Source organism: Eutrigla gurnardus (assembly GCF_963514095.1).
Source record: "Eutrigla gurnardus genome assembly, chromosome: 13".
Lineage (NCBI taxonomy): Eukaryota > Metazoa > Chordata > Actinopteri > Perciformes > Triglidae > Eutrigla > Eutrigla gurnardus.
In genome coordinates, this window is record NC_139936.1 from 10,712,334 (window position 1) to 10,737,282 (window position 24,949).

General features: G+C 41.6%; 1 protein-coding gene across 2 annotated transcripts in view; it reads left to right on the top strand.

Annotated features, from left to right (window-relative positions):
• The window catches only part of grid2 (glutamate receptor, ionotropic, delta 2), a 396,313-nt gene that overhangs the window by 232,233 nt on the left and 139,131 nt on the right, over window positions 1-24,949 (top strand). For both annotated transcript variants that reach the window (XM_084025430.1, XM_084025431.1), the window contains exon 4: window positions 7,953-8,158. In XM_084025430.1, the coding sequence (XP_083881556.1) occupies window positions 7,953-8,158 (206 nt within the window). The remainder of the gene's footprint in view (window positions 1-7,952; window positions 8,159-24,949) is intronic.

The window sequence follows — 24,949 nt, forward strand, 5'->3', positions numbered from 1 at the left end:
GCAATTTAAACATCCCTTGGTCGGTCACCTCAACCATCCTACCGTGTTGCACAGTATTGTGGGAATCCAGTGGTCAATTGAAGGTTGTCACTTGTTTGGGAGTATAATGTTTTTGTGACCAAAATCCTTTCGTGTCAAAGCAGCTCGGGCATTGGAAGGTCGAGATCAAAATAGGCTATTAAAGTAGGAAAAAGAGAAGAAAGAAGGGAGCTGAGGGAAGTAGAGAGAAGGTTTGTGAAAGTCAGAGAAGAGGCTGTGGGGAGATGTGTGTGTGGGGGGGGACTAAATAATGGAGAAGATTTGGAGTTCTAGTGAAGATGTTCACCTGAAAGGTGCCAAGGCTTTTATAGTGTTGATTTTTAACAAGTGTTGGTTAAGCTCTCCGCGGGGAGTCTGGGAATGTTAGGCCTGCAGCTTTGAAAGAAAAGATAGGAAGAGAGAGGAAGAGAAGGGGGGAAATAAAGTAAAAGAGTGATAAACAGAGAGTGTCAATTAGATCTAAAGGAATAGACCATTTAGATAGAAATGTGCTTCAGGGCCGAAAGCATTTTATTTCCTTTATGGAGGTAAACTTCCGAAGTTTAAGTTCACATCCCTAGAGCTGCGTACTTGAACATGTTCAGCCATTACTTCAGCTGATGATTTCATTTTCGAGGCCCAGGCTTACGAGAAACAGGCCTGCCTTCCATTCCGAGGCTCAATCCATATTTTAAGAACCACTGCCTTTGAGCCATACAACAGTGAAACGCCCGGGGCAGGGATAAGGATAGCCAGAGGTAAAAGGCTGAGGGGAAAGACAAAGCAAACAGATAAGGATGTTGCTCTAACAGCAGAACAGGGTGGATATAGCATGAGATGTAGCTGCACATAAATACATCTGTACTGAAAATTATAATTGTTTTTCTTCTTTCTATGATGCTTCTCTGAAAATGAGTTGGGAAATATGGTTCCTTCAAAAACAAGTTTTCACTTGGTCTGAGTCAATACAGCCTAATTATATCCACTGTTAACTGTCCCATGTTGTAAAATAAGCAGGTATAAAGTTCTACGGGGTGAGTACTTAGATTAAATATTAAATTGACCTGCTATATATGAGAAGAATTCATTCGTTGCAGCTCAACACCGAACCCACTCGGCAGCAGCAGCTCTTATGCAATCATTTGAGTTTTCTCTTTAAGAGTTGTTAAACAGGGAGGTAACCTGCAACTCTGATATTGACTTTTCATTTCCAAGCTGAAATGTATTACTCCATGCCAGTAGTTCAACATTCCTAAAACAATACCAAACACGTTAGAACAGTTATAAAAACCTCCAGTGTACCACCATCTATTGAAATATACTCTACACACTTTGGCCTCTGCCCAAGTTGTCATGCTATCAGGTCACACAAGGTCACACTTACCTTACCCCACTCCTCCTTCAGCTCGCCTTGACACTTGAGTGAAACTAATATATGTCTGCAAAAATATCAAAAAATCCCACGGCACAAAGAAACTCACTTTATGATATGGACAATGGGCAAACAAGCTTCATTCCCTGCTGGAAAACAAGCACCAGTCACGGGGAAAAGCTGGTGTCTGGTCATCAAGCTGTAATAGTATGGATGGATGGACAGTGCCTTGTTTTAAAATCACTACCTCAATAGCTTCCTTACATAAGTTACAAGCCCAGGCTTCAAATGCCTTGGGCAAGGAGGGGAAGGTTGAAACAGAGCCGAGGGATGGGAAGGAGAAATGCCTCAAACTGTAAAGTTAGACGTAGAGAAAAAGTGTACAACCCCAAAGTTTGGTATTTGCTTTATTATTTGAAGGTGGGGAAGATTCGTAAGTGATGCAGAGGGAAGGCGAGAGGGTGAACAGAGGAGCAGGGAGGCTCTGACGGACAACCAGGGAGTTACATGGGCTGAATCTCATTTGCAGATGTTTGATGTTTACCCCTTACTTGGCACTCCTCTAATACCGGACGTGTTAACACCTCCTTTTTTAACTGTTGGCCCCTTGCATTTATTCACAGTACAAAGTTCATATCAATGTTTTCTCTTGCCCATCCTCCCTCTAAGGGGGTATTCTCAGTGCATGCTCCAACAACTGCATTTTTAAGAATTCCAATCTTTTATTTCCCATTAAAAGTTAAATAGCGGCAGAAATGCATAACCTTTCCATTGATTATAGCAACAGAAGAGGTTTTATTTTGTAGCTTATTTTGATATATATATATATATACTGTATACATACATACATACATACATACACACATACCAAGAGAACACAAAGCAAACGTGGGGAAAAGAGGGAGGTTCTGGATGAAAAGTCGAGGGGAGAGAGAGGATTGAGGGGAAATAAAGCAGGGGAGAGATGAGTTGGGGTTTCTTAACGCAGAGTGCCACTGAGCTGGTCGGCACATGCAGGTGAAAATCCCTGCATGCTGTTGGCTGCTACACTACATTAACTCTAGCATTCACTTTGAGCCAGGGACGCGGAGGGTAGAAAGGATAGAGGGGAAAGGGACACAGCACCGTACCATACAAACAGCAACCTTGTTTATAAGAAGCTATGGAAACCATCCCAGTTGGTAGAGTGTTCTTTGCCAAAGACATATTCATTTCCACACTTGAAAAGCAATAATCCATGGTGGAATATTGGAAGGTGGGAAGAAGGTGCTTTAAGAAGCAACCAAAGGAGTCATGACTGGAGCTTTATTATGAAAGGCAGACAAAGAGGAATGAATCATCGTAGCATGTGTAAATCAAATATGATATCTTGTGTTAGAAACTATGAAGTGACAGTTTAGGGTACAACACCTGAAGTTACTCAGGGTCATAGAGAGTTTCTAGGGGTTGTTTTTAAAACGGTTGCACTTCAGTGGCAGGGAATAGCATGGCAGCAGTAATACAGTCATCTCCATTAGACAAGGATGAAGTAGGCGTGGGACCGTGGGGATGCACAGTATGTCTTTGCATGGTAGACTTGGGGGGAGTGGTAGACTAAGGTGACCACTTGGGAAAAAGCTGTTGAGGTGATGGTTGATCATGGTGTTAATGGACCGGCACCGTCCCCCCCGAGGAATGCTTCTCAAACAGATGGTCGCCTGGGCAGAGCAAGGTCGGTGGAAATTTTAACCGTCTTTTCATCCGCTATGGCATTCTGAAGCTACTTGATGGAAAGCAGCTGACAGCCAATGATCCGCTCAGCAGTGGGGAGTACATGCTCAGGCCTTGTCGTTTGAACGACAGCAGGCAGGAAGTCAACCGAACTCTAATGGCAGAAATGAGGATGCTTTTGACTATTAGTGTGTAAAATTGGACCAAAAATATATCAAAATTTGAAAGTCAATTAGTTGTTTTTTTTTAATCCTTTTTCCCCCCTAGTGGAGAACATAAAACATTCCGACACTGAATATCTCACACATCATAGTAGCTGATCTCTTTACTAAGGATCACCTTAAGTATACCATTGGTGGGTGGGTATTAGGTTAGTCTTTAATGATGGTTCATAGCCTGTATGCATCTTAGTATGTTTCACATTATCTTAACAAAGTCAAAATGAGTGACTTTGATGAGCTGTATAGAGTGAGACCGGTTTATTTTTTAAGCTTCTCACGGAGTGGAGCAGGATGAATGTTTTAGACAAACCTGGACCATAAGCCAGTGTGGGGAAAGGATTGGGAATGGATGCAAATAACGTCAGAGCGACCTTCTAGTCAGTCAGCAGGTAAGCAGACAGAGCGAATGGCTGACAGGTGGATTAGCAGCTACCTGGCGGCCTATAATACAGCCAGTAAAATAGGCAGATGTGACAAGCAAAGACAAAAGTTTGCAGACGTGCGGGCAAATTTGTAAGCACGTACTTGTGGAAACTGGAGTGAAACAAATGATCAGAGACGTAAAACAAGGACAAGAATTACATGCATAACAATAAGCAGCTGAGTATTCTGCTCTTTGTGTTCTTCACATTTAATTTCGTCTTGCTCTGATGACAAAAGCTTTTTGATTCTGTTGATTTACAAAGCTTTCGTTAGCATAGCGAACATAAATCAGACAGACTGTCTGAGGCGAGGTAAAATGTTTACGTAGCCTGCCACCATTGATTATGAATGGCAGAAGCTGTTCTAAGCTAAATATGGAGATTTAAGAACTCCGTTTAAATCTGCTTTGAGTGGTAAAAGTGCGGAGCGAGTTCTGTGCGTTAATGTTCATAAAGTATGTGTTTGTGCTCCAATATATCTTCCTGAGTGTGTTGCTCTGGTGCGTATTGATTTGAATAGGAGACGATGTGAGTGAAAATGTGATTTAGGTTTCGTTGGGATGAAAGCGGTAAACTAAAGCACAGACATTTTATTTTTCATGTGGGTAAAAAAAAAAGAAGATGATTGAAATTAACCTCAGTTGAGTTATGGCGAGAGTAAAAGTAAAAGTCAGGTTATATAGAGAGGGACAAATTGCACTTGGGGAGGCAGTTGGGGGCAATCGGCGGTTCAAACAAACACAGGACTTTTACCCAGGAGAGTGGTGTTTGTGTCCTGGGTAAAAACCAATGGTTCTAGTTGACCCTTTAAAGTTATGTAAGGGCTACATTGCTTACGTAACTGCATATCTTACACTTTTATCAGCCTGTGTGTGTACTGTATGGATGGATGGACATGTGATTTTTACAACTAATTTGTACGTAGCTCATTAGGAGCCACAGCACAGGTGATAATGATTGCCTTGCCAATAAAATTGTAGTTAAGCAGTGATTACTACAAATTATTATTTCCGCTAGTTAATAATGGTAATTAGATGTGAGTGGCTTGATAACTCAGTGCTGCTGCTGCACGGATTAGAGCTGTGTTGTTTGGCCATTAAAGACGCCATCTCGTTATCTGTGTTTGCTCATCTACCTCCCGAATCATAACACAAGATACAACAAGAGTACCACCATATTTGACTCATATGTTTTATGTGTTGCTGTGTGTATTTGTGGGAAAGGAAAATGTAGAAGACATCCCGAGAAATCCTCAACAAACGTTGCTGTCGTGTCCTTCCTCGCCATGTCACGTTGTTGGTGAAAGACTGACAACAGTCCTTAATCTCCTCGGTGTGGGAAAAAGTGTCACTCTGTTACATGACACACACATTTAAAAAAAAAAAAACTGTCCTTGCTTAATCCTCTGAGCTCACAGCCTGCTTGATAATGTTAGAATGTATGTGTGCGTACGGGATTTTGTTTGTCTTCTTCCTAAATGAATCTCGTCCTGAATCGATGCCGTTGCATGCCGTCTCTCCTCTTGATGCGTTTTCAAACCTCGGAAATTCGGCATTGATGCAATCAAGCCATCGCCTCAACCCTCTGGCTCTTAACAAGTCTAATCAATCCTGTTAATTGCTCAGTCATGACACCGGCAATGACGGCAGTGTCATCCATTTTCCATATCAACTACATCATTAGGTAGTTGCTTTACATAACTACTTTACATAACCACACACAGACACACACTCACTCAAAATACACACACACACACACACACACACACACACACACACACACACACACATCCTCCAACATCATTAGCAGTGGTCTCAACCAAAGTGCCTTAATTAGGATTACCTTGACCTAGCTCATTAAGAATTGAGAAGTCCAGACAGTACATTTACTGACACAAGCTTCCTGATTTTGTTATCATACCAAAATTACTCTTAATGTAGGGGTGTACCGATCCAGTAGCAGATCTAGTTTTTTTTTTTTTTAATCAATGTTTTCTCTAATGTAAGCGTTTATCACTGCACCTAAGCCGAAAAAAAAAGAAACACACATCTCTGTACTGTGGTTTAGTGTAATTAACGGGCACACCGCTTCATCCGGCGTCTCTCCTCTCTGTCTGTTTCACGAGGGGCGGGGCTGACACACACACACACACACACACACACACACACACACACACACACACACACACACATACACACACAGTGAGTTTGAGTCTGAGTTTTGTCAACATAAGAATGAGTCGACCTGTAAGAATCCATGTGATGAGCACCTACAAACAGATTCTCACATCAGAAACATAAATAACGATGGTATATTGTGACTCCTCCATAAATTATTGCACATACACTTTCATATTTATGCACATGTATATGGTCTCTGAATGACAAGGAATTAGAATTATAACTATTAGAATGTTTCTTCAGTAAATGTCTTAATTTTGTTTTAAATGTAAATTAATGTTTAGTAAGGAAATCGGTATCCGGACCGAACAAGTCGGATCGGTGCATCCCTACGTAATAGAGATAATTACAATGGTTTTTTACTTTTATCTCAGACTGTTTAGAGTGACTTTTGTTCTCTTAGGAAGAATAAACATATTAAGGTATGACTGATATTCGTACATATAACAACATAGCTGGAATTAAAGAATCCATATTTGACTGAAAACAATGTGGATTGGGATAAAGGTTTGTTTGAAATGTGTCACTTCTGGTTTGACCATTGTGAGATTTAAATGTGAGAACATTCCATTCTAACTTTGGTCGTATGTTTGATGAGAAATTACCCATGGAGTTATTCTGTTAAATTACATTTTTTAAATAAGTGTCACAGCCCCGGCTCTAAAACTCACGAGACACGCGGGTATACTGAACAGATAAAAATGACTTATTAACCAAAATATCAGTCAAAATAAGTCAAAGAATGGATGGTAGGAATCTGTGAAGTGGGTAGTTTAGGGAGTGGATGTATGAAAATGTGCTGCATGTTGATGTGCTGTAAAACAAAGAAAAGAAACCAAAAGCCACAACACCATGCTATGGGAGAGGAGATCTAATCCAATCAGGTCTGCAGCCCTGGAGACAGAAAACAAAGTGTTAAAAACAATGTTTTGAAAGGTTAAACACAAACAAATATGGATTGAAGCAGGTTAATTATTTAGACGAAAACATGTTGAATTTTGGAGTACATCATCATTTTTCAATACACTTATGGGAATGACACAACAGTATCACAGCAGTGGCCGCAGCACACGCTGTACTGTGTTTGTGTTTTTAACAATTAATATAGCCTACAGTACAAGTTATTTGATTATGCATTTATAAGTGTATAGGGAGAAAAGATTAACAGAGACACAACACTGACCATGCAGTCAACACACCCAAAGCAGATTATAGTTTTTTTCCGTATTGTTCTCAACTTCTTATGGCCATTTTCATTTTGGTTTTGAAGGCTTAAGCAGCACTCTGCTACAACACTGGAGACTAGACTTTCCAGACGCTGTGAACGTGGGATTTCCTGATCCTGTAAGCAACTCGGAAGGGAGTGAGGAAATCCTGCCGCATGCGGTCCTTCTGCACCAGTGGTGCAAGATGGACTGGCACCCCTCTGTGATGGACTCTCTGAGGTCTCCCGTCTCTCAAATGACGGACAGACGTGCACTTTACTGCCAGTTAATCACACTCAATCCTGTGGTAGAGAATCGAAGAGGACATTTGGCCTGTTGCTATTGATAGTGTTGTCTATCCATATCAATAGAAGTTTCTACAGCAATAGATCAACCATGCAAAAAAACAGGCTTCTCACTTTGGATGAGTCACCACCATATGCTTTTCTGTTCATGCTATTGTGTGAGTGTAACAGAGGGCATGTGTACATGCTTTGTGTATTCAGGTTTCAAGAAGACATTCAGCACTGACAGATGCACAATGGTGCCAACACAAGCCATAGCTAGATTAATACAAAGCATAACATTTGAGGAATACAAATGCACTGACGGCAAGGAATCATTGCCGTAGCAGCCCTGAGAATTGAGATATTTACTGAACATATTCATGCAGAGAGGTAACCAATCAGCTCCAGCGTAGAGTATGGGGTAAACGCCGATCAGTCTTAACACTGTGGCTAAGTCTGTGTGGAGGAGCAGGTGTATGTTCATCTTCCTGTCCCAAATATACAGTCATACCTTAATCACCACATCTCTTTCTCCAGATATCCGTGGTATTGAGGACTTTCTGGACCGGACCTCTCAGCAGGGAATGGACGTATCCCTTCAGAAGGTGGAATCTAATATCAACATGATGATCACAAGTCTGTTTAGGACAATGCGCGTGGAAGAGCTGCATCGCTACAGGGATACGCTACGCAGAGCTGTGCTGTTCATGAGCCCAGCTACTGCCAAGGCTTTCATCACTGAGGTAAGAACTGTTGTTTTCTGGTCCCACGTTTTACAGTTAATGAGGAAAGTGGAAAACCTTGTTAACAGTAGCCCAAGCCTGTCTCCTCCAATATCTTTAGCTGGAAGTTACTGTGAGGAACTTTTAACTGGTTATGAAATGATGTAATAGCGGATGCCTCTACATGACCTGCAAAACAAAACCCTCGGCAGGATGACTGGCTGTACAGTTATTCTTAATGCTCGTCACCGCTGCCACTGGGTTTGAAAGCAGAGCTTCGATTGCTGCTTTGCTGGTCTCCAACACAACGCTGCTGCAGGCCCAGGCCGTATTGCCGGGCTCAAGGGAGGAAAGGGAAACACAGGCAAACCAGAACCAGGACTGAGCAGGGCAGATTGTCAGACTCTGCTGCAGTAGAATTCGTAGATTTCTAAAGAGACCCTGGTGCTTGGAAACACTACCGCTTTTGTCCACAGGGACAGCCAAAATCTACAAGATTATACTTCTTCGTAGTGGGTTTAAAAATACGTTCAGGAATGTGTTAATTGATTGGTTAGCATGCCGGATGGAAATGCTTTGAGAAATAAGGAAGAGTCTCTTACTGGACTAGAATCAATCAGGGATTGATTTCTTGTTCACCTTCATCTAATGGAATACCTCTCTATATATATATATATATGTGTGTGTGTGTGTGTGTGTGAATGTGTCAATGAAGGGCCGTTGACATCTCAGTAAGTGAATGTTGACATGTCATGTACAGCACTTGGAGTGGTTGGAAGACGAGAGAGACTCATGTAAATGCAAGTCCATTTACCATGAAAGTGTTCATTAGAGACATGGGCGATGTTCCTCATATTCTCTTACTTCCTGCTCTCTCTCTCTCTGACAGTGTTCATGTGTGTTCAACTACTCACACACATGTGAACCCCCCCCCAACCCCCCGGCGTGCTCTTTATCTCTGCAGAAGAAGACAATTAGGGGAGTTCCTTTTGCTCTTATGCATAAATGATATGGAGGTCATGGTTGAAAGCAAGAGGCTCTCGTATTAGTTATGAATTCATAATTTGAAGTGATAGGATGGGGCTTAATCCCACGTGTCATGTTCTCATCTCAGTTTAATTAAAAGTGACCTCGGAAAGAGCAATCACAATCTAATTTGGCTGGAGGCATGACAGGGAGGGGCTGAAAGATGGGCTGTTATTATGTGCCTGTGAGTGTGTTAGTGTCAGTGTTTGTGTATGAGCATGTTCCTGTGTGTGCGTGTGTGTGTGTGTGTGTTTGCAGTCTTAGCCTTGGAAGTGTGACAAGGAAAAACAGTGAAGTCATTACACTGTGCTGGCCGGAGGACCGCGATGATGTGTCTCTTGGAACGTGTTGAGGAACCTTGAAGCCTCCTTTTAAAGGTCCCATATTATGAAAAACACGTTTTCTCTGGTCTCTATAAACTGGTCCTCCCTGAGCCTGCCAACTCCCAGAATGAGGAAAACAAGCAACTCCTGCATGGTCTCTGCAGCCCACCCTCTGGTAAACCGGCGTTCCTACAGGCTGTTCAGATTCAGCTCCCATCGTTACGTAATGAAAGGAGTCATTTGCGTAGGCCAAACTCCTCGGCACGATGATAGGAGATATCCGAGAGGGGGCATTCATCACCGAGGTGAAGTTCGGTGTGTCCTGCGGTGAGATAGCGGTGTTTCACAATGTCGTCGCTCACAGCAAGACATTCAGATTTCTCTGTTGTTGGTTGTACAAATCAACATAAGTGCTTAGATTATGTCCCAGCTACAGAAGAACAGAAGAGACAGTGGTATGTGTTTCATTTTTAATGACAATGTGCGGCTACGGTTCGTGTTAGCTTCTATATGTGTGCTTACCACTTCACATCGGATTGCTTCAGTAACGAGGGTCAGTACAAAGCTGGCTTTGCCTCGACACTGACCCTCGTAAAAGGATCTGTCCCAACCATAGGGGACCTAGCAACTTCACCTGAACCACATAGGTGAACCATAGCGATACATCTACCGTAAACACTGGCGCATGCTGCCGCTAGTGTAAGCGGCATCGTCTCCGTGGCTCTCCAAGTAGGCGATGACAGACGGATCTCATTAGCATTTAAAGGTGCAGGCACAGAAACAGCCTGTTCTCAGCAGAGCTCATTTGAGCAACTTTTAGACAGCTGAAATTCAGGACCACGGATGGGTTTGGGGCAACGCATATCGAAAACAGTGTTGTTGGACCTCTGACAGCTATGTGAAATTGAGGAAAAACCGTATAATATTTTATTTTTGGACACTAGAGAGCAGAAAGAAACAGTGGCTCACAACAATGAACCTTTTGTTTTTCAAGTTGTGGTCAACTGCCTCCTTACACATTTAGCAGCCGAACAGCAACATGGTTGTCCCTTGTGGCCTTTTGGCTTATTTTCCTAGTTCTGGTCATTGGTGGTGTTTTTAATTGCTGAGATCAGGTGACACTGGTACTTAACAGGTTTTTTTACAGCCTGACCTGATAACTGCTGTTCCTTGCTTTGTTTGACTCTGAGTGTAGTTATATAAAAACACTTATTTAGACCTACAGTGAGCGTGCAAACCTTTATATCCCCATGTTGTTTAGAAACACTGTGCATGTTTTTTTGTATTATTTACACTTAAAAGGGAGGGTTTGTATTGTATTTTCTGTTATAGTTATAGTTTTCCTCACAGCAATCAATGCTGTCTAATCCTCTGACAAAATAAACTGTATCTGTGGCTGTTGCAGGACTGTAGACTGCACTCAGTAGACAGGGAGTTAGGCCGACCAATCGATTGAAAGGCCCACCTGCCTGTCTACCTTTCTGTGCACACGTTGGCCTTGCACTCATTAAGTGTCGCCGGAGTCCTCCCAAAGCTATTAGCTTGACAGTTGTGACTAGTAACAACAGCCATGTTCATTGTTTGCGCCCATAATGATAATTTTGGCAGAGTGGCTTTGGTTTGGGGGCCTGAAGCGACAGTCCCTTGCTGTCAGTGCTGCCGACTTTTTCTTGGAGCTAGTGCTGCTAGCTACTTTGATTGGAAGAGAGTTGAGCACACCTTTGGAATGGCACTTGTGTTACAGTTACAACATTATTTTGTCATGTCAGAGGCCCTAATTTGAATTAACAATTCAGACTGCAGCTTTTTAAATCGTAAGGAATGTTTTCTTTAAGGAAGTTAAAGATAAATCTCGGTTATTATTGGCCATCTGTGTCCCTTTACATGTGATTTACCTCACTGACCCAACAAAGCAGCAGATTGGAGCACTAGTTCTAAATAGAAAGTCAGACTTCTGACAAACTATAGACACAAAAACCTGATGATTGAATGCATCTCTGTTATCACTTATTCATTTGTTCAATGGGATCTGACAAAAGGTGTGGAACATTGCTTGAGCTATCACATTATACAGCGTGGAAGTGTCAGGGTCCATTTTCGTGTTGGAGTGGAACCCAAAATGAGTTTTTCAGATTTTCTCTCTCTGCTCATCGGGGAAGGTTGACAAATCAGTCTTTTAATCTAATTCAGTCAGACATCAAGTGGAGAGAGGTTTCTGAGATGAAGTGTCAGGAGATGGTAAAGATTGGTGGTTACGATTGATGATCACATCTCTCTCTCTCTCTCTCTCTCTCTCTCTCTCTCTCTCTCTCTCTCTCTCTCTCTCTCTATCTCTCTCTCTCTCCCTGGCATGATGGTGAGAAGGGGTAAGGGAGAGAGAGACAGATACAAGGACTGAAAGAGAGACACTGGCAGATATGACTGGGACCTTGTCTTTTCTCTAGCAGAGTAATTTGGGAGGTCATTTGTCACAGAGAGCGCCTCCCATCCAGATGCATTAGGCCCTGATGTTAGATGGAAGCTGTTCCAAAAATGTTAAGGCTTGGCAGCAGGAGAAGAACAAGAGATGAGAGATATGGCAAGCTTCGAGGCTGATTAGAAAATGGAAGACAATTAAGAGAGCAAACTGAAGTGCCGGAAATCTAACCTTCCTTCACCTTAACCAAGAAAGTCCCGAACCTGAACTGAGACGGTTTCCAATCTCTGTGACTTTCAAAATGTATTATCTAGGTCCCTTACCCCCCCATCAGTTAAAATGTATAATCGTTGCCTTCTCTGAATATTAATATTAATTATTATCCTGTTTTATAAAGTTTGAAAAACACGCATTTGAATGCCAAATAATAAATCTGATTTATTGGACAGTTGGAATATCATTATCAATAGTTTCCCAGAGTGCCAGAAAGCTGCATAAATCTAAATTAACGAGTGTTAGATCTTGATATTGGTCGCAAACAGCACTCAATCAGCAACCTTTAAAAATGTTGGTTTCACTTACATGAATTACTCTTCCCTTCTTTTTTGTGTCTTAAGTTTGGGGAGGTTACCTCTACATGTGTGGATATGGTGACATATTCACTTCAATAATGCATTCATTCATTAAATTAAGTGATTGATGTTCAAAGCTTTCTGTACATTCGAAAGATAAGCTACATATCTGTGTTCCCTGAGAAGTCACACTATGTAATATTTGGGGAAAGAAAACCGTCATAATATTACTAGAATCTAACATGGTATGGTAGTATTCCCTTCAGACCATCTGACAGCTCCAGAACCCTGTTCGGGACTCTCTCTGGGTGAGACAAAGTTTAGAGACGTGACTTTGTGCTTTTCTTCACCCCAAAACTAACGCAAAGCATAAAACTTCACCACCATACTAAAGTGCAGCTCAAAGCCTTTTCAGAAGTGCTCGCAGCGACACCGAGCTACTGTAAGTTGTTTAACTGACGCCACAGTGGTTGTTCTTTCTTTGGCCAACTATTGAGAACACATGCTAAACCATAATGTGAGAAGGAAAGGTTTTTACAAGGCTCTCTTCATTATTCTGACGTTTGTGGGTGTTGTGTCCCTGATGGGATTTCAGCCCAGGAGGAAATATAGTTCAACATCTGCTTGATCCTCAGTAGAATGCCTTCCACCATGCACATCCATGCATTTCACCACACAAGCACACGGATTTACTCAGAACCAACATGTTCATTCAGTGAGCTGCATTATTTAACACTTCCTTGCTCCGCTGCCTTTTTTTTCAGTCGACTACATGTGGGTGTACCAGCCGCTGCCAACAAGGCTGCTTGCCGGCACACACATCTCCCTATCCCACCCACTTTGTACAGTCAGAAGATAAAAGTGGCTTTTTTGCCCAGAGACCATTGTCTTATTACAAATATTGCTGGTCATGAGTTATGAATGGCTTTCCTGGACTTACTCAGCTCCTTAAGGACCAATAACTCGATGAGGTTAAGAAAATTAAAATCATAACAATGTTGCTGTGGGATTTTGTCATGGATGAAATATGCCTGTGATGCCTACTTACTGAAAAAGCAAAGCATAAAAATAGAGGCTACAGTACACACTCCTATAACATCAGTATACACTCATACATATTCATATCCCAGCTATGAATTATGCATACTTTGTAACCAGGTTATCAGTAGTGTTTTTGACTTCTGCATTGTCAGTGTTTATTACAGTGGGATTTGAGGAGAAACCAAACTGAAGAGAATATGACTTTGCAGATGCACAGCCTCGCCGCAGCCTTTCACATGATTTAATTTGTAAGAATACATTCATTGGTATTTATAGGATGTTGTGTTATAAAAATCAACACTGTCTCATCCATCGGTGTTTCAGCAGTTCCTTTTTTTTCATGCCACTTATTTTTCTTGGCAGACATAGCATGAATTAATGAGTGAATTACCATTTAATTTAGAAAAGCATAATTATTATTTGGAAATTGGACAATAACCATGAGTGAGAAGTTGCTCAGGCGGAATTCATTTTCTGTCTCAACTTCTCTCACACACAAATGTACATAGACTTCTCATTAGGTATGCAAAGAAGTGAGACATATTAATTTTGCCATTTGATTTCAAAGCGTTAAATCTTTAAAACGTTGGCATTTTGGGACTATTTTCCCTTTAACTGACATTTCTCACTTGAAGGACCATCAAACCGATTGGAGATTATTCCAGAGATGACAGATGTTGCCAATGAAACATGAAGAAAAATATCCTCTAATATCCTCCACATGTTTAATAATGTATTCACTGAATGTGGCTTGTATCCACAGCAACTTTTTTGCCCAAGTAAAGCTCTCATCACCGACTACTGTCTTCCATGCAAGAGATTATGTTATATTATAATTATTTTAATATTATTTATTGTAGTTTTATGTCAGCCTCACTCATTGAAAGCTCCATTCTATATGTTCCACGAAATGTGACATTTTTTTCTCGCCTTGGCTCAGGCACTTGACGAAATGGTAATACCAACCAGACACACCTTTCTGCTGTTTTATTCATGCATTTTTGATCATACTTCCAGGTCGGTTTGATTGTTCCACGGCTGACAGTTCCCCAAACTCAGTCAGAAATGGCATATGAAAGCCCTGTGATCTACGCTCCTCTCCCCCCATGTCTGGTTTAGCCTGAAGAAAAGGAACTTTGGAACATAGGAGCTTGGAAGTTATCGTACTCAGTGGGTGGGATTTTGTTGTTCCAGTCTGGGTGGGTGGCTCTGCTGAGAGCTGTGTTTTGAAAAAAGTTATGCAGTTGCTGTCATAGCTTATATTTATTCCTCCATCTCTTGAGTCATTGTACGCATATGTGTGCTTCTTCTCGCTTCGGTTGATTACTATCATCTTAAACTGGAGCACACCAGCCCCCTTCTAAGATGTGCTGATTACAGTTTGATGAGCTTCAAGTCTAACTAGAAAGTCATAGGAAGATTTCTGTCTGTCTAGACCTGACAGTACTTTCTCTAAGAGTAAAACTTCAACTCATTCCCGTTTCGAAGTAAGCTAATGCTGCAAATGTTTGAATAAGGTCGGACATCCAAAATGTGATTGATGAGTATGACACAATAGCCAGCTGTTCCAAAAAAAACAACACGTATCTGAAAAGCAGCTGCATTGGAAACAAGTATTTGTTTACTAGTAGTTAAGAATTTAGATCATTATTATTGGAAACATATGCATCCATGCATTTCTTGCAATGAGGGAGACATGATCAGTTGCTAAATAATAGAAAGCCTCTACTCCTACTTATATCCAGAAAGATTAAGGGAAACCTAAAGTTACACTTCCATCTTAAAAGCGGTAAGAGTCCAGTACTGGTATAATAAAAAGACACAAGTTATTCAATATAGAATCCCCCCTTCAACACTGCAGTGTTTACTGAGACAATAATGTGAATTACATGGTCATGCAAGAAAGGGAAGAGCTTATTTTCCTGCCCCACGTTTTGCAGTAAGTCACTGCCCACTTCTCATATACGTTTTGTGAACATGCCCTTTCTCTAACAATCCGTTATAAGCAAGGATCGGCTTAGTACTATCTTGTTACAGTACATTTACATTTACATTTAGGTCATTTAGCAGACACTTTTGTCCAAAGCGACTTACAATAAGTACATTTGTCAAAAGAAGGAAACAAAGAAACCACAACGTATCATTGCCGATAAAGTAAGAGCTAAAAATAGAACAAGTGTTAGGTCCTCATCTGAGTAAACTAGTACCTTAAGAGCAACAGTGCTATGATCAGAGTGCTATAGGTAAGGATGGTGAAGTCTGAACAGGTGAGTCTTGAGCCTTAGTAACAGTAGTAATCTTCACTGAAAAAATGACACATGCGTTGTACAGAGGACTTATTTGTTGTGACATTTATTGTTTGTTGTTATGTAGTTAGTGTGTGCATGCACTTATACATAATGTGCATTCTTTGCCCTTTTTTGCAGCTGTTAAGATATGAGTGAAGACATTAGCTGATATCCTGGATGGGTGTGTGAGTGCTCTGTGATTGGCTGTCCCCTTTCTTTGATGTACACACATGGCTATTCTACATTTTGACTGTTAAATGTAGCGCTTGATCCAACATAACGCCTTGGTAGTGAAATGGAATTTAGTTTTTTGGCTAACTCATTCTTGTCATCCCCTGACCCACAATGTAGCATGAAACATGGGCATAGGTTTGTCCGGAGACCTTTCTAAAGTATGTCATTTCTCAACTTGCGTAAAAAATTCAATTTTAGGAAGCCATCCCAGCCCACAGATTTCTGAAGAAGCACCTGTCAAATATATGCTCTCTTTTGTGTGAAATATGTCTTGTGCAGAGTGATTTTCTTGGCCATGGGCAATTTCCGTGGAGATCCTGAAACTGATCACCTTTTTTTTTTAGAATCCATTTTAATTCATTCTCTGCAATCATCCCAGAGGGGTCGGGATTAGCAGCCGTCTACTGTTAATGGAGCCTTAAATCAGATGTTGTGATCCTGCACTGCACCGCTGCCATTGATGAATATGCATTTTCTCATCAGCACCCTGTGCATGAATTTACTACGATTTATAATGAATTGCCTCCGATTCATTTTGCTCCCAAGGGCCATGAAATAAATCCTTGAGAGAGACAATATGGGCTGTCAATTACAGTCAAAGAAGGATAATATTTTATGTATATATAATTGATAATTATGCTGAGTACTCGTACATAGAGAATTACTGTTCTTCTGGACTGTTAAACCAAGTGTCAATGTCTTTGAAGGAGAAATTGGAGAAATTCCAACACGGAAATATAAAGCCCAGTGATTCAGTATGGTCTTGAATAAGCTCTCATCATTTGTGTGCTCCCCCTTTTTCTTTTGCTTACTGACACATGAAGGTCGTCATTTTTGCCATTCTCTCAAGTTAACTTTTACTGAACTTTTCCCACTTCAGCCACTCAGCTTTAGAGTGCAGTGGGCTGGCTCCGCACTGTCAGAATAAATTGAAGAGTAGAAAATGACAATGATTAAAAACGAAGATTTGTGGGTAGTTTGATTGAATTCCTGGACTTATGGCAATTTTGTTTATCATTTATCAGTTTGGGCCTCCGTCTTTTCTCTTGTGAATGGAGCAAATGTTGACACTTGTAATTATAGGACATGTAGGAGATGGCTTTACAGATGGGTGACATGGGAGAGTAGGCAGATGGGGAAATAAGTTGAGGGATCAACTGGGCTAAATAAAATAACAGGGTGAGGTGGGATACGGGATTCCAATGCATTCACATTGAGAAACGTGATATAACTTAGTTTACAAAACTTCAATAGACTTCTTACATGCTAGAATACAGAATGCTCAGCTCTTTTGCGTTAATCTCCAATTAATACTCACATGCATGATTCAGACCTTTCTGACTTTGAAATGTATACTCGTTCCTTGGTAGAGGTCAGTGGAAAAGTGATTTAGAAGGGCAAGGATATTGAGGGGAGAGATAAAGAGACATAAATGGATGATATAGAGTGTGAAGGATGAACAGAGCCAACGAATAAGAAAAGGTGAAGGGAAATGGTGATGGGGAGGACGCCGAAGCTTTGGTAGGGAACAAAGAAGAGTCAATATGGGAATGTGAACACATGCAGAAGCAAATCTGTTTTCCAAAGCGTCGTATTTGAAGTCGATATTTAATGATTCTGTCTTTCAGTATTTGCCTCATTTACGTCACATAAATGTTGCATCTCTTCGCGTCTTTGCATTGACTTTGTCCGGTGCCCTTCACTTTGTGTTGAGCAGCTTTAGCATTAGCACTGGGTGGGAGATACACGGCCACAGGCTCCCCCCCGGGCTGGGCCATTATCTGGCTTATATTGTATATTCTCAGTATAATTTGGTTGCGATGAAACAAAAAGGATAGCAATACATGATTTCACACAAAACAGACACACACCTAGACAGAGATAGGGACAGAGATAGAGATAGCATCCTCTGCCTCCCGCTTTCCAGGGCAGTTAAAAGGGCATTTCAAGGGCTTGGCTCTAGCTCTCTCCTTGAACTTTATCATCAGACAGAGATGGCATTATGTTCTTATCTCAACAAACAGGGTGTGTGTGAGAGAGGGAGAGAGAGAGAGAGAGAGTTGTGTGATGACATTAAAGTTTTATCTGTGCACATGGAGCTGGGAGCACAATGCTTATAGATCATTACTGCTAAAGGACCGAAAGTGTGTGTGTGTGTGTGTGTGTGTGTGTGTGTGTGTGTGTGTGTGTGTGTGTGTGTGTGTGTGTGTGTGTGTGTGTGTGTAAAGAGCACCAAAGGTGAGCACTATTGACTACCGCTAGTACAGCCACTAATGGGGATGCCAGTAAGTACTTTAGAGATGATTCAGATTTGTGTGTGTGTGTGTGTGTACACGTGTGTGTGTGTGTGTGTACATGTGTGTGTGTGTGCGTGTACATGGGTGTGTTTGCCAATGTGCTTATCTGTCGTCTGGTTCTCTCTCCACTCCTCTGCTTCCCTGCGGCGGACTCACGCACTCACATGTGTGCGAACACTTTGCCTCACCTACACACTCTCCATGCACTCTTTGCCCTACAAGCATCCTTTAGCTCGCTACTCTTCCACCACAATGTTCCCACAGCGATCACGTTATATTCCCTTTATCAACGTATTTCCTTTCTCCCTTCACACACACTTGCATAACTGTTTAGAGATAACGTGCGCGGGTCTCAGTGCATGGCACAGATCTTTACACAAATAGTGGCACGCACCCTATGGAAAGGCAACAAAACTGTACATTCTTCAGGTAGCAGAGGTTAGGAATAAGTGGGGTAAACAAATGAAAGGCCTCCCCTCCGTCCCATCTTATCTCCCCACACTTCCACTTCTTTGATTTATGGAAAGCATGGTATGTTTGAATGGGAACCACAGAATTGCTGTACATACAGGACCTTGCAGCTGAGGATGAAGTAGAAAGCTTTCTTTTCCTAAAGCCTCTTACTGTGTACGGCTGAATGGCCACAAACTACACGGTGGCTTTTAAGAGGAGCGTCTGATATCTACACTCTTGCTGCATGTTTTTATTTCGGTTTTTTTCCCTCTTTTTTTTTTTGTTCTCACAGAGAGCCAGGGCTCCAGAGTGCGCCTAATTTGGGCGCACGTGCGCCCAGAAATCGGGGTAGTGCGACCAGATATTTTACGTGGGCGCACTGGTGCGCCCACTTAAAAAAATTTTTTTTTTTTTTTGGCCATTTGCCCAACATGAAAATGATTATTATTATTATTATTATTTGTCAGCTTGTGGCATGTTTTTATGTACAAATTCAGACAGGCATGCTTAACGAACCTATGCGCAAAGAGTGAAGACGGGAGACCCCGCTGTGTAGCCGCTATACCCCTTTCTTTATATGTATATGCTAAACCTTCACCACATTCCTTTTAAGCAAGCCTTTTTGTAAAAAAAAAAAAAAGAGGATAGCCAAAATAAGCTATAGTCTGTCCTACACAATGCGGAGATCAATCGATTCATTTTTCGTGAAAAAAAATGCTGCGGTGCCCCTTGCACCTGCTCCTGATGTAGGCTCCGATGTAGGCCTACCACCTACCGTGGACATGTCCTCAGACACAGAGATGGCCCAAAATACCCTCAACAATGTGAACTGACGCTGAAAATGTAATATTGTAATTTGGGTGCACCTAAAATATGTGCTGGTGCACCCAAATTAAAAAGTTAGGCGCACCAGTGCACCCAAGGAAAAAGTTAGTCTGGAGCCCTGCAGAGAGCACAACTATTGTCCATCCAAAATGAAAAACTCAAGCAGATCCAGATATCTGAACAGTGAAAATGGACAACTCTGCTATGCAGGTTCAAGAAAAAAATCCACAAACACATAGAGTGTAATTGCAAACACTGCAACCCACGGAGACACTCTGCTGTGTGCGTGGAAGTGTGTGTGTTTGGATAGCTTTGAGTGTTTTTTTGTGTGTGTGCACAAGTGAGGGAGATGGCAGGCGTGAGCGTGTAATTGTTTGAGCGGTGTGTATCTGCATTGATTTTTGTTGCTCAAAATACAGTTAGCCATTCCTTTAGTTCTTTATTGATTAGTCTGCCTTCACGTGTGATATCTGAGATGGATTGGACTGCATTCCACCACACTCTTTCAGCATTTCCAAACTTACTGATTGGCCCAGAAGAAAGGGCATATTTCTTAGACAGACAGGCCTATTTACTGCTGCCTTGTGGTTTACATTTTCATTTCACTCTTTATTTTTCAATTCCGTTTTACTCGTTCGCCTTCGCTTACAACTCAGTCTTTTTTTTTTGATGCCATTGTACTGTTTTTGTTTTTCTCCTCAGACTCCTACATAAACCTCCATGCATTTTCCTTTCCTATATCTATACACACACACACACACACACACACACACACACACACACACACACACACACACACACACACACACACACACACGTCAGTCTCAGGGTCAACTAGTCTCCTTCCCACAGGACCCGACATGAAATGTCAACTCAGCGTTATTAGATGACAAAGTATTCAAGTAAAGACAAGATGTTTCCCAAAATTGATCCATAGCCTATTTGCATTGCATCAGCTTTTAAGTGACATACATTAGTGTATGTCGTATATCCATGCCTCCTAGAAAGTGTGTGGCTGTGTGTTGTGTTATCGGCCCCCTACTTGGAACTACTAATAGCTTGCAGCTCTGCCGTTCTCCTAAATGGAAGAGATAGGATGCTGATGGAGGGCTTTAGTCCTCGGAGAATTTGTCGGCCACGAGGGACCAATATTCAAACCCACGATGCTTGACAAATGCAGGTACAAGAGTTTTTGTGGCGAAGACTGCACCTTCTTAGAAATATGTGATTGTGAAAAACAATCAGTAGGACAAACTGTAACAGGTGCTCTGTTTTTGTGTCCATCAGTAATTTTTATCATTGAGATGCGTCCACACTGATATTCAAAGTCACTCTTCTTTCTTGAATCACAGCATGCATGTATTGTAAGTAAGAAAACACGTATATGTGGTTGAGATTTTTCTTTTACTGCAGCTGCAGGATGGCTACTGTATATCTCAGTAAAGCCAATAATGCTGTGTAGGGTACTCACTGATTAAAGCAAGAAAGCAACGTTTATCTCAGAAATATCAAAATGATCTGAACAACAGAGCATTATCATGGGGTCAATTAATGTGAACCAAACTAATTAAATAAGCAATTAGTAACACAATTTCACAGCCGACAGCAGCCTCTTACAGCATTTCTAAGGCCGGCTGAAATGGTTTCGTAACAATATAATGTTTTTATCATTCAAAGCTCAGAAAAAGAAACCTAATTAAAATGATTTAAAATGACCTGGATTGTGTTGAGCCACCGTCAGCCCCCACAGTTACCTGTAAAACATGAGTGCACAGTGGGGTCAGCTCCTCTGGCGGGCGACTTGAGCATATGCGCCAACCCCTGGAGGCCCGATCAGATGTGTAATTGAGGGCCATAACAGCTGCTACATTCCACCTTATACAGCTGGTTATTCCCTTCATTTCACTTAAACACCAGCCCTTCATCCTGTGACACTGACACGACCTGCTTCTCAGTCCCCAGGTAAGGCTGTTGGGCTGTGACTTATAGTGACACCCATATACAGAAAGAGAAGGAATCGTTAATACAAAACTGCAACGCATGATTTCCTTTGTTACATGTTTGTTTTTAAACAATTTGAGACATTGCTTCCTTCTTCCAATGCTGTCTTTGAAAATGACTGCCACGCTGTTAAATATCTGTTTCAACGCACTCTTGCTGTTGATTAAAAGTCTCATATTTTATGCCTTGTGGTTATAAGCCCGTTTCCCAGCATGTCATAGCACAGGTGTAATTGATCACATTAATTATGCTCGTGACAACATGTTAAGTTACTTTAGTCTAATATGGGGCATGAACAGCTGTCTCTTTAACGACTAACGACTAACTCATGTGTCAGCGTTTTCTTTATACGGTTACACACAGACTCCTGCATTCATGTGTATGTGTGTGTGTGCTGTTTGTGTATGATTGACACTTCTGAAGATATCCCCCATATCTGGTGTCGTGAACAGTTGACCTGTGGTGTACTTTTCACATACACAGTGAGAGGGAGTGATGGATGCACAGTCTGACAGACAGATGAGGTAGAGGAATCATTTTACAATATATTGGGTCAAAGGTGAGTCAACCCGGAGAAGCAGAGCGGCCGCACAGGAACGCAACTCGTTCAGCACACACACACAGACACACACATTTTCTTTGATCCGGCCGTTTCCATCTGTCTCGCTCTCATACTCTCACACACAAACGCATACACAGACGACTTTCGGGCCTCACATCTGACCTTGCCACAGGCAATTTCAGTCGGTACGTTTTCTGACATTTTAGGGCACCGGTTAATCTTTTAATTTACCTGGGTTCTGCTCTTTTCTGCCCTGCTTTTCTCCACACTGACCTGTCATCAGCCGGGCCACTGAGCTAATGCTATGTATTATTTTTGTTGTTTTACTAAGGCCATTAGAAGTCTGTAATCTAAAGCTTGTGGTCTGTTCTTTCGGCTGACATTCTACTTTTTAAGTTCTGTTGATATTGTATCAAGACGAGCACACAGCATTACTTGGAATGACTGGCCCGTGCTCGGCTATTTTAAGTCTCATTAAATGTCTTACTCTTGCAATGGCGGTGGCTTTTTGTGTAGAATATTGTAGGATATTTATCAAATAGTCTTCACAGTGAGTTGCTGAGATGGTAGTGGCTAATAGACATGTGTTTGTTTTCAAATAAAGGATATGATTAGAGGCCTGCCAGACAAAACGTTTTTAGGAAGTTTTCAAGGTTCAATGCTGACACTCATTCATGCGACCCGGTAAGTGTTGTTTACAGTAAGGTTATTTTTAGACAATTAAATTGCACAGTTTTACAATGAATCATTCAAATGCTTATTGTTCTGCCCGTTAAGCTTAATTTAATGTTCAGTCAAATCCCATTATTGCAAAGAATATTAAATGAATTACTGAAACAATGCCCCGTTTAAACGGTACAGAATAAAGCTGAACGCAAGCTTGTGAACTGAATCTAGATTGATGTATTAGCCGTTTACCCTCTGTAAGTTGATGGTAGATAGATATTTAACATGGGTTATGGACATGCATACTAAATGTGTGAAATGAAGAAAAAAAATCTCCTGCTGGGGAAAACAGTTTAGAAATCAATTAAAGAACACACACACACACACACACACACACACACACACACACACACACACACACACACACAAACTGTTAAGACCTATAAAGGCAGCTTATTCTATTTGTTTCAGCCATTGATCAGTTCATAACTAAATGTCAGCTTGCATATCGTCATATTTGCTGGGGCTTGTTGCGGTGCTTGTGTGTGCACACGCGTCTCTGTGGATCTGTGGTCTGATCAATAAACTGAAATGCCGACATTCACACACACACACACACACACACACACACACACACACACACACACACACACACACACACACACACACACACACACAGTGTTTTGTGCTGCTACATGCACACACGTAGGCACACATGGAAACCAACACACCCAAAAGCAGTTCGCCGATGATGGATGTCTGGCATGCTGGCCCCGTTACCCTTTGCCATCATAACACATGCGATCAAAGGCTTTCGCTGTCCCAGCATTATATTATATGTCAACCGCCGAGAGAGGGAGAGGAGACAGTCGGGGCGATGGAGATTGAGAAGGAGAAGCTCACGACCGTGGAGAAATGTCTGCTGAAAGGACCAAAAAAAAGGGAATGACTCCTTCTTTTTCTGCTCTCTCCTCGTTTTCATCAGAAAGTGAGTGATTGATCAATAATGTCGTTGGTGTGTGTGGTGGGCTGGTGAGCGGGGCGAGGCCTTGCCACTATGAGGTTTGGTGGCTTTTGTTGAGCGTGACAGCTCTGAGAGAGAGCGAGAGAGAGACCTTGTCAGATGGGGTTTGCAAAGGGTAAAATGTTCTTGAGCAATCAGTGAAAAAGTACACACATAAATTAACACGCAAAGACACAATCTGGATAATTCAGTATCTCTCTCTCTCTCTCTCTCTCTCTCTCACTCACTAGCGTACAAGCACTACCTGTATAGTTTTAGGATCACTGCCATGAATCAGACTAATTAAACAGACAGTAGCGGTCATGCTTTAGAGTCATTAGTTGTTGGGAGGAATCACACCCCCCTCATGACTTATTTTTGTTAGCCCTTTTTTACAATGGGATGATTTGACCATAAACCGTTTTAATTACATGCAGTTTCTCACCGACACACATTGTATGTGTGCGTATGGTTTATGCTGTATGCATGGCCTTCCACTAAAAAACATGTTTTTTATTACATTTTTGTTTGAAAATTCATCACCAAGACATTCTAGTATGAGCAGACTCTCACGGGTAAATTACTTTACAATTATTGCCCTCTACAGACAGCAGAAATGTATAATATGCTACTATCATATATGTGGCATGTAATATTTAGTATGGACGGAAACATTTATGAGCACATTTTGTCGATGTTTAAAATGCTTTATTCATCACGCGCCGTTCGTCCAACTCACTCGCTTAACACTTTCGCCGAATTGTACGCCATTACTCACTACCATGACTTATTATTATAGTGGATTAATCCCTCACTGGTTCCCTGAACCATTACATTTTTCTTGTTTGTAAGTATTCTGAAGCAATATGAACCTTAAACATAGATATGACACTGAGCTGTCTTGAAAATGAGTGAGAATATTTGCAGTTTGTTTGTGTTATTTGCTTTGTGTTAGCCAGCGGTCTACGGGTGGTTTGTTTAAACCCACAAGCCATGTGCTGCAGCAACAAGTCAGACTGCACAGTGCCACCGTCCTAAGCCGCTTACATGACACGACACTGCTCCAGACATAGATGTCATATCCCAGATGTGCAGGTACATGCGT